This window comes from Ambystoma mexicanum, chromosome 3q (genome assembly GCF_040938575.1).
Source record: "Ambystoma mexicanum isolate Mex_15411 chromosome 3q, UKY_AmexF1_1, whole genome shotgun sequence".
NCBI classification, from domain to species: Eukaryota; Metazoa; Chordata; class Amphibia; order Caudata; family Ambystomatidae; genus Ambystoma; species Ambystoma mexicanum.
In genome coordinates, this window is record NC_090926.1 from 858,498,418 (window position 1) to 858,510,959 (window position 12,542).

Sequence of the window (12,542 nt, forward strand, 5' to 3'; positions counted from 1 at the left end):
GCCACAAAAGCTTTGAGAATCTGTCCCACTGTGTGTATGTAGTACAATGGACACAGAAAGCTTTACAGGATTGATCATAACAGAACGTACTCGTGAACAATATCTCGATAGAAGTTTTAGAACTTCGACAGCACACCATAAAACATCATGGCAGGCTTTGTAAGACAAATGGGGTCTGACGTCTTTGAATCAGGCAGCCGTGTGGGGCACAAGCTCCTTTTGCCATCCCATAAACAGCTCTGGTCCAGCTCTACAGAAGGACATAACTTGACAAGATTTTAACCTTAGTGCTAAATCTCCCTGACTTGTGAACCCCCCAGCACATCTTGCTTTACTGGTGGATTATTTTTCTTTATACCTCAGTGAGTGGGAACCTTTTTCCACACTCAGATTCTTTTACACTTTTCATGGGTGTCATTTTAAGACTCTCCATAGTGTCTTTAATTTTATCCTCTTTGACACCTTGTTGGTATTTACCTTTTATTGGTACAGGGTTGCCCTTTGGGCTCCCCTTTTAATTACTCTGGCTAACGTTGTAAGAACTACAGTTCCCAAGGGTAGAAAGGATCTCTTTATCCCTTCTACATTTTGTTAGATGAAACAGCGCACACCCCACCCCCATTAGGTGGAGTGCTGTGGAGATACAATGGGCCTCATTACGAGTAGGGTGGTAAGGGATACCCCGCACCGGTAAGGAGACCGTTGCCGGTAATCCCTTACCGCCCTACTACGAGTTCCCTTAGTGGGTCCCTCCTTTAACGCCTGGTCTGACCAGGCGTTATGTATGGGAGTCGTTAAGGGAAATCAGAGCCAATAACGGTACCGCAAATTGCAGTACCGATATTAGCTACTTCCTCATTCCCATTGAGCCCTATGGGGGCTCAAATGGGAATGGGGAATGTTTTTTTCAATGGGGATTTACCGGTCCTGCAAAGGTCGGACTACACCGGTAAGTCCCCATTGAACGAGACCGGTGCCGGTACCGTTATTGGAGGCAGTCATGGCGCAAATAGCGCCATCACTACCTCCAATCTCGGAATGAGGCCCAATGTATCCCCTTTCTCACTAGCACTGTAACAGTTATGTTACAGGGACAAGCTAAACTTAAATGGCTGCCGGCAGTGAACCTTTGTACTAATTCAGTACAACTTTACCGTGCCCAAGGGTGCCCTTTTTACCAAAATGGCCCATTTATTGCCATTTTAGTGTTCCTTGTCCTTTCTTGCTCCTTCCCCTGCCCTCCAAGCCAGGAAAGTCCTTTGTGTTAATTGTATCTTTGGCCGGAGACCTCGGTCAAGCATGCCCAGGCTCCAGAGTGTCTGTGAAAGGCAGGAAGTTAGGGAGTCCAAAACTCTACAGCCCTTTGTCTTCCAGCCTGCCTGCGAGAATCCAGTTCCAACTGCCACCAGTGCCGCCCACCCACCCCAATTGAATGTTGCATGCCTGTTTGATCGGTTGGGTTCCTGCATAAAAGTCTGATACTGGAAGCTGAAAAGGTAGTTGACCACTGGAAACAAAACCGAAGATGAAGATGAAATAAAAGCCAGCTGAGACCTTTTGCAGCGACCGGAGAGCTTGCTGGTTAACCAGAGTCTGCTGTTACCCTTCCTTCCAAGTGACCTGGGTACTCTGAAAACGAGATCTACTAGACTCAAGAAGACCTGCATTTAAAGCCATCCCACAATGTGCTGCGACCTTGCCGGGCTGCTATACACCAATATCCTGGGACCTAGAGCCACTGAGCGGTGCATGGTCTTCCAAATTCGAATTGAGCTGAAACTTTGCTGGCATCCTGCTGAACCTCCAGAGACACAAAACAAGACATTGAAGTCCCATCACCAGAGTGCTGAACCAGATTAGCGATGGGAATCTGACTGGCGATACATCTTCTGGCTCCTGGAAACGGTGCCAAAACCACATAGCTGCATCCAGCCATGAAGAACTCTTACCTGGAGCCTTCCCCGTTGATCCCTGCTGCAAATTCCCTTCCAGTGTCCTGTCTTCAATCTTCACAACAAGGAATTCATCTACTGGGTTTTTGGCTGCAGATCCTGAATTCTTCCTGCTGCAAACTCTTCTTCTGTGCTGAGCTACTGTGTTGGCTAGGGTATTTACTTACCTTAAGCCTGTGTGATTTCTGTATAGCTTTTGGGGTGTTTTCTGTGATTGGGAGACCTCTCATCCAGATCACACAGGCCCACTGTTGGAATTCACCTAAGGTGTCTTCTCAGATGACCCTGGCCCTTTCAATCCCTCTAAAGTGACATACTTAATTGTTTGAACAGTCTTCCTCAGGAACTCTGACCTTTGCTACATCTGTGCCTATCGTGACCTGTCTGTTGGATCCTAGAGACCTAGTGCCCCCCCTTCTGCCATGGGAACACTCATGCTCCAAGAATAGGGAAAGACTTCTAAGGTTTGGGCATTTTTTGCCTAGAAAAGGGAACAAGTGTTTAAAAGTGAACTTACTTGTGAAAGATTAGGTTGGTAACTGTCACTCTGAGAGTGAGCAGTTACAAAAGTTCTTACTTGCCTTGAAGGTGTTTGGCCATTCTAAAAAGTATATATATATATATATATATATATATATATATATATATATATATATATGGTTATTTTACTCACCTGTGAATTGGTTGCGCCTCTTCCAAAAAGTAATACTGTTGGCTTCACTTTACTATTTCTTTTAGGATGTAAATGGTTTATTATGTGATTCCTTAACTGAGTGCCACTGCATAACCGATAGGGTCTACTACCCTTGACTTACTGTAAAGTAATCTCAAAGTAACTTGTGGTTTTACACCCCCTGAATAGGAGTGTTCTATTCTAAATGTGTATGATTAGGTCTGATTGGCCTAGAACTACTGTTAGTGTTCTGAACAAGGTTCATGCTTTGGTCTGTGGACCTTCAAGCATTGTGTTGTGTTTTTATAATGTGTTTATGATTCTATGACAAAGTACCTACCCACCAAGATTACCTTGGACTATGTGTATTTATAATACACCTTTATTTTGTATAATACTTCTGTGTGTTAGTGTTTCCTTTGAACCATTTGTATGCTACAGGCTCTTTGTACCTTCCTACAGCCCTCTCTCCCTCCTAAGATAATCCTGGCTGCTCGGTCTACGCTACCAAATACTCAGGTGATACAGCCTTATACTAGGAGTGGAGTTTTGTATTGTCTCAGTTATATGGTTTTACTAAGCCCTTAGTTGGACTTTAGAAAAACTGTCCTAACATCTACCACTCATATTGGTTTCCATTTGTTCAGGCTGTGTAGGGAGAGGCTTTCCTCCAGTTAATGCAGTCATTAAAATGTCTTGCCATCGGCATAACCTTGCTGAATGGCATTAGTAATTGATGACTCTGACTTTCCCATGCGTATGAAAGCAGGGAAATAGGGCAGAGTGGTGACTGGGGCTGTGACTGGCATGCTCACACAAACAGTGGACAGTAATCACCAGGTGTTCTGTAGTCCTCCTCGGTGTAACATTTTGAAGTTAAGCTGCTGCTCGCAAAATGTCTTCTTTATTCACTTATTTTGGTTGTTCACTCAGTGTCACTCATAGGCAGAGACAACCATTGTCTCGGGAGGATAGCTCAGCGGCAACGTGCTCGCCTTGGAAACAAGATGACATGGAACGACACAGGTTTGATCCCCGGGTCCGCGCTTAGAAACCTCTGGGTATTAAGCGCGTTATAAATAACCTATCATATCATATCATACCACTTCAGAGCTCACTGCTGCATGAGGGATCTCAGGGCTTTGGCTGCGTGTCTCGGCCTGCTCCAGCTCACTCAGATTTGACCGCTCTGCCACCTAACACACTACTAGTTTTAAGGGAACCTGATGGCGTTTTGGAGTCATCAAAGACCTGTCTGTTGTTCTTTGATGCTCATTAATCATGAAAGAGATGTAGCAATTCTGTGCAGCTGCAGAGTCACCACTTACTACTTCAGTAAGTGGAGGTGGCAGAAGTATGTTTTACCGAAAAGCTCAGCTCTTCTTTCAGTACTGAATAAAAAACATTCTATTAAACCAGGGATGAGAACATTTGCCTGAGTTATAGTAATTTGGTCTGTGGGGGTTTTAAATTCAACAGGGATAATATTTTTCAGGGAACACAGGTTTTCTCGATCTGGATTGTCCCCACCCAAAGGGGCTCCTCCCCTACGGTGCCAGCCAAGGCACAGTGGACACCTCGGCCGACCCACCATAGCCATTCCCTTAATTTGATGCTAAGTTAAGATGCCAGTTACAGGATTCCTGACCACCAACCATCTGGAAATTGGAAAGAAACAAAATAAGTGCCAGGGCCTAAACATTTTCTAGAATGCCTTTGACACATCGGGGTTGGCATTTCCAAGTCACCATTGCCACCATTCACAGCTGCTCCACCATAGTGTCAATCTTTTTGTTAAAGGTTAAAGGTGTAACTCCCGTCGACACATTGAGGGCAGAGGATGCACTGACTATGGCAGAATTCAGAGCATAAAATAACTTAGCATACTAGGTGTGTCTAGAAATAAGATGTATATTTAAGTGTTTCTTTAAACACATCATATCATATTTAACTTTGTGCATTGATTCTATAGTTGGGAAGTGAACATGTTGACCATAACACTGCAGCAAGATGGTCTTGTATAGGTATAGGATGGCTCTCATGACAGCCACTACCCTTTAGCAGTGTCATTTTCTCTGTCCTTGCCCCTGTGTTGGTGTTCCTGATTGTCTTGTTGTTAGCCCACCCTGCTGTGGCATTTGTTAGGGAGATATTCCTAAAGCCCACGGGTCACTGCCTTCAAGTGTATCTTCCTGCCTTGTGAACTCCTAGTAATTAACTCAAGCTCACCAGGCTCATCAAGTGGTAGTCATGACAGAGGAGCATAGGTCTGACTTTCTGGAGGCCACAGTACACACTTTTCATTAATACCCAGCAGGAGATTGCCCACACACCATATTGTTTTAAAAACATGTGCTCTATTTGTGAAAAGGCCAAGAGAAGAAAACAATACACTCACGGATCAGTAACTTGACAAGACAGAAAATGCCACAGTGTACCGGGTAAAGAACACCATTTTAAGTAATAGTTCTTTAGAGTGAATAGAGACCCCTCCCCCAGAAAGAAAAAAGGGAGTAATATGTAAGTAATGGCTTTTTCTCTCTAAGCTGTGACTTCAAGAAGATACCCAGGTTGACCAGTAGAACAAGTAAGGTTAGTCTTTGTTAGGAAAAAGTTACTTTTGTGTGAAATTGCCCAAAGGAGCGATTCCTGGTGCTCCATCGGAGGGAATCCTTTAAGAGTACTTTGATGAAGAATAGGCCCTAGGATGAAGAAATGTGTGAAGGAAAGACTCTCCAGCACTGCTGTAAAGTCAGGAGAGCAAGAGCTTGAAACCAAAATAGCTGTTCTGCAGCAGGCAGGCAGCGGTGTCCAGATGCGATTCCTGGGCGTGTTGTTCAGCAGAAATTGAGGGATCCAGCCATTGCTCACTGTTGCAGGAGGGACCCTTTGGGAAGAGCAATTATTCTCAATCCAGTGATTCTCAGGTCATGGGCAGGCCCAGAGGTAATTGAAGGTGAGTTGGCTGCAGTTGGCTGATGTGTGCTATATAAATGTTAATAAATAAATAAATAAATCTGGAGCTGACCAATTGGGGAGAAACCAGAGATGTGGGTCCCATGCCTGCTTGGCCTGGAGACCCAAACTACGCCTCACTAATGATGCCCAATGAGGCTGAAACGTGTCTGGAGTTACTTGTAGTGTGGTCCAGAAGGGATATGGCCACGCAGTTCAGGCTGGACTGCCCCTTTTAGGGTGGGAACAAGCCTGATTTGCGCATGGTCTTTCCACTTTCTGTAATGGCTTGGCAGCTGAGAAACAGTGCTCTGGAGGGTTGGTCAGAGTGATGCCAGAGGTGAAGATGTTTTGGATGTGAGGGTAAAACACAAAGGGCTTGTTTCACAAAGCATTATTCAACTGGATTTTTTCATTAAATACACTTTTTGATACAGGCCCAAAGACTTCCTGCTTTGCCACAAATGAGGCTCTGTTTAGTGAAGGCAAGTCCCCAACCAATTACGCACACTCCAGAGAAAAAGACAACCCGCTAGGGAAATAAGCCCGGAGATAGTGTTACAAGGATAACAAGGTTTAATTGTACAGAATACAAATATCAGCAGAGGACTCTGCTGCTCGAGAGTGCTCTGACCAGTCCAGATACAAACATCAGCTTAAGAAGGCAAATTACATCATCACACATAGTAGAAATTGGTGCCACTGATTGGTGGGACCCTACACATGGGCCTGCTCCATACGAGATGTCAGGCTACAATTGGTTGGTTTGTCCCGTTGATCAGGATTGTCAAGGGTTTTGACCCATGTTGAATTATTAGGCGACAACAAAAACTGAATCAATGGACTGGGTAGATGTGGGGATGAGCTGTCACCGCCCATCATTCTATCCCAAAACAAAACTGAATCAATAGGCTGGGTAGATGTGGGGATGAGCTGTCGCCGCCCATCATTCTATCCCAGAACAAAACTAAATCATTAGATTGGGTAGATGTGGGGATTGAACTGTCGCCGCCCATCATTCTATCCCAGAACCCAGAAGCAGTTTTGCGCACACCAAAATGGTCGCCTAACCTGCCACCCACCAGTGCAAGCGTGATGGACCGGAAGCGCCAGGGGTGAAAGGTGGTGCCAAAGGAAAAATAGTAGTGCCTGTTAGATCAAAAGCGCCTTGAAATCACTGCTGTTTCTCTGAAGTGCAAGCTCAAAATGTCCATTTCAATTTGTTCAAAATCCCTTTTTAATTGATGTCAAAAAGTTGCTAAAATCATGGGCACAAGACCACTCTAAAGATTCAACCTTCTTGAGGGGGGTTCCACATCACCACTCTACTGTAAGGGATGCCCATGTCATGACCGCAGCCTCCAAGGAGTCAGGTTTAGCCCATCTGCCTCGGAAGCTGGGTCACAACTTCATTTTCAGGCACCCATCAGCTCCCATAGGGGCCTTATGGACCTTGTCCTGGCGCCAGTGGCGCCAGGCTCATAAGGGGGCTCATGATGTAAGGAATGGTGCTTGGGTGGACCTACCGGCTGCAGACCATGCTGCTCACTCCCCTGCAGGATGAAATCCTCATCCATCCATGGCTGGAACTACTTTACCTTCTGGGTGTGGCCAGCACCACTCCCTGGGACTGGATACTGGAACTATTCTGGAAGCTGGGACTTCTTACCTGGGCGAGGCTGCTGTGGAAGGAGACACCTAAGCACTCCAGTAGGACTATTTAAACCACGCCCGATCAGAGCAACGTGCTTCGCGTTATTCTGCAATAGCAGCAAGACGCTCACCGTGTCAGCTCCAGAGAATCTTCAACTTCTGCATCTAGGGAAGAGAAATCCGTAATCCTACCTTCTGAAATACCATCTTCGTCTTCTGCAGCATCTGAGAAGGGAAAAGAACACCAGGTTTGCACGAGATAACAACCAGCGCAGCACTTACCCAATCCATCGGTGCATCTCAAGCCACGGGCTGCAGCTTTCCATTTTTCGGCACCCTGTGGAAGCAAGGACATTGGTTAGTAGCCATCGTGAAACTTTCCCTACCTGCGCTGCATTCTTCTCGCCTCCGCCGACGCTGCTACTCGCATCTGCAAAACAAAAGGACATCATTAAGAAATACAAAACTCCACCCATACGCACGTGTTTTGGGCAGCTCTCATCTTTCTCACTCCTCGGCGCATTCCTCGACATCTATTTTTCTACCCAGCTGCTTCTGCAACCTGAAAAAGGAAAAGAGACATTAAGAAGTGCTTTAAACTTCGAACTGACATTTTCTACTTACTTGCCTGCAATACCTTCGCCTTTCCATCGCTCTCCATTCAAGCAACCGCCGTTCATGCTGCTAACGACGGCCTAGCTCCAAATCTTCATCCTCTGCAACCAAGAGGCTGGACAATTAACCAGTGAAGTAACTGGCTTCGGCGCCCCTGCACAGACGCAGGATGGAGAGCTCCGCTTTCACCTATATAAGGTGAGCACATTTAGCCTACGAACTACGTGGGGAGTACCAGGAAGGGTAGTCAGCTTGCCCAGTCAGGCTTATATATCCTATTAACCCCTTGCTCTCCCAATTGCAGACACCTCACCCTTCAGATCAAGATCTCAGTGAGGAGAGGGCCTTTCCAGGGTGGCATTCGAGGCCTACGCGTGACCCTAGAAGACTCCGAGAACCCCCAGCCCAGACCTGCGCCTCCGAGGGATTCAGGTGAGCGTTACAGCCCATCAAAACAATGGCAGCAAGGATTAGAGCTGTCAAGCAAAATCCTCCTGTCAAATTCAAGACAACTCCTAAAAAAATGGGGGTAGTACCAGCTTTGGACACAAGCCGGCGCTAGCGGTCTAAACTCTGACAGTAGAACTGTACTTCAGGAGTTGCCAGCCTCCTGAGAGAGCTGGACACTTCAAAGCCTTTTTGGTTAATTAAAAATGTAAACACCTGCTATTCCTGAAGACAGGCTGATTCAATTAACGTTGCAAGAGGCTGGGAAACCTTCTCACCTCAGAACTACACACAAGAAGCCAGGAGATCACATGGACATGCTAACCAAATGCAGAGTAGCCCCCTGGCCTGCTGACCTCAGCCGACACACTAGACTCTTGCAATTGAATGGGGTATGTTAATTTGGGTGTGGGCTGTAAACAGAGCTCTGCCTGGCAGAAGAGACATGTGATCCCTGACTCCCAAGTTTCTGGGGGCGGACCCAAACACTGAAGTGAATTGAATTGAAGGCAAATATATGTTTTATAAAAACACTGATAACTAATTGTAACCAGATGACAGGAATGTACAATTTGGAGATCCTTAAAAACCCCATGAATTATGGAGATTGCAGACACGGGGTTCACGCTAGAAAAATGAAAATTTACTGGAATATGGGTAGAAAGGCGGTGTACATGTATGCCATTCTTGGTAAACGTCCGATATTGGTAAATCAACTAAAAACGAAAATAAGTTGTCATTTTTGAATGCAAGCCCCCAGGAAGATCAGAGTTGGGCCAGAATGTACCTTAAGTAATCTGCAATATGTACATGTAATGTCAAACAACTGTGTATCTGGGAAATATGTGTAGTTATGAAAAATGATTCCTAAGGTAAAAGCAAAGGGGCGTTTCTTCAATAGATCGTAAATGGCTGACATCACTCTGACACACTATCCTTTCTCAAATCAGGGACCAAAGAATCCTTTGGCATATCAAATCTTGAGAGGGTTGGGCATGCAGAATTAGCCGACCCACCCACTTTCAAAACACATAAAAGGAGACAGTGCATGACAGGCAGGAGATTCACTCTTCACTTTCTGCGGAGCATTTTGGCGGACGACTTCACATCCAGACTACAGACTTTGCATCCAGACTGACTCTAGAACAAAACTCCAAGAACTCTAGAACCCAACAGCTGAACTCCTATCAGCAGGCCTTCAAAATCTAGCAACCAAACCAAACTATTCAATCAGCCGGGCTGAGCTGTCTGATTCTGGCTAGTACCCTGTGCCAGTACCCAGAAAGCAGTGCTGAATCCAGAACCACAGACTAGACCAGAAAGCAGAGCTGTACCCAGACCAGACTGCTGTGAGCAGAACCGGAGCCTGACAGATCCAGAGAGCAGAGCTGACCCAGATCGCTGTGACTGCAGAACCACCCGCCAGAAGTTCAGTCCAACCTGTTGACCAGATCCGTAACGAGGCCCAGTCCTTCCAAAATTAGGAGTGAGTATCCTTAGGACTGTGAAAAAACCCAATCTCTTAGTTTAAAATAATGTAATTCAAACTATTTTAACCTGTTAGAACTGCATCATCAGAAATTGTGTCCATCCTGTTGATTCAAAACCTTCCAAAGCGCATCTGTCATTCTGAAACTGTAATTTCAATTCTGAAAATCTACCTCCACTAAATCGTCCGTATCTCTTGAACCGTTGGTGCTAGGAGCGAGTTTTAACTGTCACTTTAAAGCTAAGATTCTAAGCTTTCCAGCAAACCTAAAACCGACTTGCTCCTTATAGTTCTTCTGTAATTGTGCTCGACGCACTCAGAAAAATTGCCGCAATTTGCGATTTGGCTCAAATTTCTTCACGTGTCAAAATAGCAGCTCCTTGCTTTCCTTTGCTGAAATTCGTTTGCAACCTGACAATCATTCATAGAGCATTGCTAAAGTGATCCTGAACTAATTTAAAGTAGCTATCACTCACCCTGAACCTCTAGAGGGAATTAAAATAACTTTTAGCATATTTTTCACTTCATTGCATACCACATTTAAAGGATTTTGCCTGTGTTTAAAATCATACCTGTTTTCCTCTAAGCTCGCTGGGGGGAACTGGAACTTTGTATTGCATTTGTGTGTATTCCTGAGAATTGTGTGTGTTACTTCCATCTCCTTACATTGCATGGGGGGAGTGAATTGTCAAAGAAAAAGTGATCACATTATCTTTTGCTGAAATCATATCAAGTTTATTTCTGTACTGCTTTTTATTCATCTTTGCATCTCCTTGAAACCATAAAGCATTCTCTGATACCTTATTCCCCTGTTCCTAGTCATAGGTCACCAGAACTGTGCTATTGTAGGATTACCTATTGCTGATTACTGCTCATATTCACAAGTGTGATATCAATTATTAATGTATTATAAAAGTGCGATATATATATATATTGTTTAATTTTCAAATAAACCTTTTAAATTTGCAAAACAAACTTACTTCTTGGCTCAGTGGGGTCAGGGGGATTCTAAGAGAGAGGTGTTATATAAGGGTTGTCATCCAGAGTACACGAACTGGACATAAAAATATATAAATAAGGGCTTCCCTTGAGCAATCCCAGACAAGGCACTGACTTAGTGGGACTGCTTGATTGGAGTCTTTAACAGGATCCACGTGGGTCAGCTGGGCTCATCCTCACGGTGAAGGTCGGGTCACATATTAAGACATTTGGCCTCATTACAAGTTTGCCGGTCTGGTAACTACGGTACCGCTAAACTTGCCGGTACGATAGTTACCGGACCGGCAAACTACGAGTTCTGCTCATGGGTGCCTTTTCACCCACCAGGTCGGACCTGGCGGGCAGAACGGCACCTGCAAGCAGAACTTGTCGGATCCACCGGCACCATTCTGAATGGTGCGTTGCATCCGACCTCCCCATTGAGCCCTATGGGGCTCAAATGGGAATGGGGAGTAAAAGTTTCCGGCCCCAGGCAATGGGGAAATACAGGGTTCACCTGGGTTGTAATAGCCCTGTATTTCCCCATTGCCAGGGGCTGGAAAAATTCACAAGTTTGGCACCAGACTGCCGGTTTTACTGGCAAGGATACTGCCAAACTTGTAATGAGGCCCATTGTTTCTATCCAAGCTAAAAATGCTAAGCATGAATATTAACTCATTGTGGCAGGCACCTGGTAGTCATGCTTACCCACACATTCAGGGTTCCATTGATACCGCAGTTCCCGCACTCAAGGTCTCCACCCTGGGGTTTGATCTTTAATTTATCCCCCCTGGTACCTCATGTTACAAAGGGTATGTGTTGTTGCTTGTATGAAATATAGCTGTGCATGCTTAGATCTCCTGCGGGCACTCGATGAGGGTTGAAACCTGGGGGTTGCGCACATGTCAAAGAATGGAAAGGTGTGGGGGTCGAGTCAGTGGTGTGAGGCTGGCTCTGGCCTGGCTGGGCCGGGGTGAGAGGCCTACTGGCAGTTTAGTGGAGATTAATGGATGCAGCACGGAGCCTGGTGTTGTCTCTCACTCTTGCAGGGTGCATTCCGGAGAAAAGATACTAAATATTCGCAACACTGAAAGGACGTGGGCGAAGTGGACTCCCATGGCAATAGAGCTCTCACGGAGCTGATGTATTACACAGAAAAGGAGTGCTTGTGAGCCAGGAACATGAACAGCGCAAGCCTGTAGCTAATTCCTTCTGAGCTTAATATAAAATGAAGTTGAGGGTTATGGGTTAGTGCTGCAGGGCCATGATACGTTGCCCGGTGATGCTGATTGCACCCCTCTTGTACGTTATATTACCACATATTGTGTTCACCGTATTTGGAAGTACCTAGGGGGGTGGGATAGGCTAATTTCCATTCGGACAGTAGATATAATTCATGTTCATCTATCAAATGAATAACAAATGTAATTGGCAATAAATAAAAGTTTATTATACTTTCCAGATTTCCTCAATTATGACTTTATTTCTGCAGGAAAATCAGAAGCTTCGAGATCAGAACGATGACCTGAACGGGCAGATCCTGAGTCTCAGTCTCTATGAAGCAAAGAATCTCTTCTCAACACAAACAAAAGCCCAGTCTCTGGCTGCGGAAATTGACTCTGCTTCGCGAGATGAGGTAAGTGCCTCTAGGAAACATTACAGATGTTTGTGAAACAAAGCAGCAGGCAAGTGAACACATTACCTTTCAGGCCAAGGGGAGATCATCCTAGCTACTGCGGCCAAATTTCACAATGTAAGCAATATTATCATCAACCTGGAC

General features: G+C 45.3%; 1 protein-coding gene across 4 annotated transcripts in view; it reads left to right on the top strand.

Annotated features, from left to right (window-relative positions):
- The window catches only part of RAB11FIP4 (RAB11 family interacting protein 4), a 1,742,713-nt gene that overhangs the window by 1,716,955 nt on the left and 13,216 nt on the right, over window positions 1–12,542 (top strand). For all 4 annotated transcript variants that reach the window (XM_069654951.1, XM_069654954.1, XM_069654955.1 and 1 more), the window contains one exon: window positions 12,255–12,398. In XM_069654951.1, coding sequence (XP_069511052.1) covers window positions 12,255–12,398 — 144 coding nt within the window. The remainder of the gene's footprint in view (window positions 1–12,254; window positions 12,399–12,542) is intronic.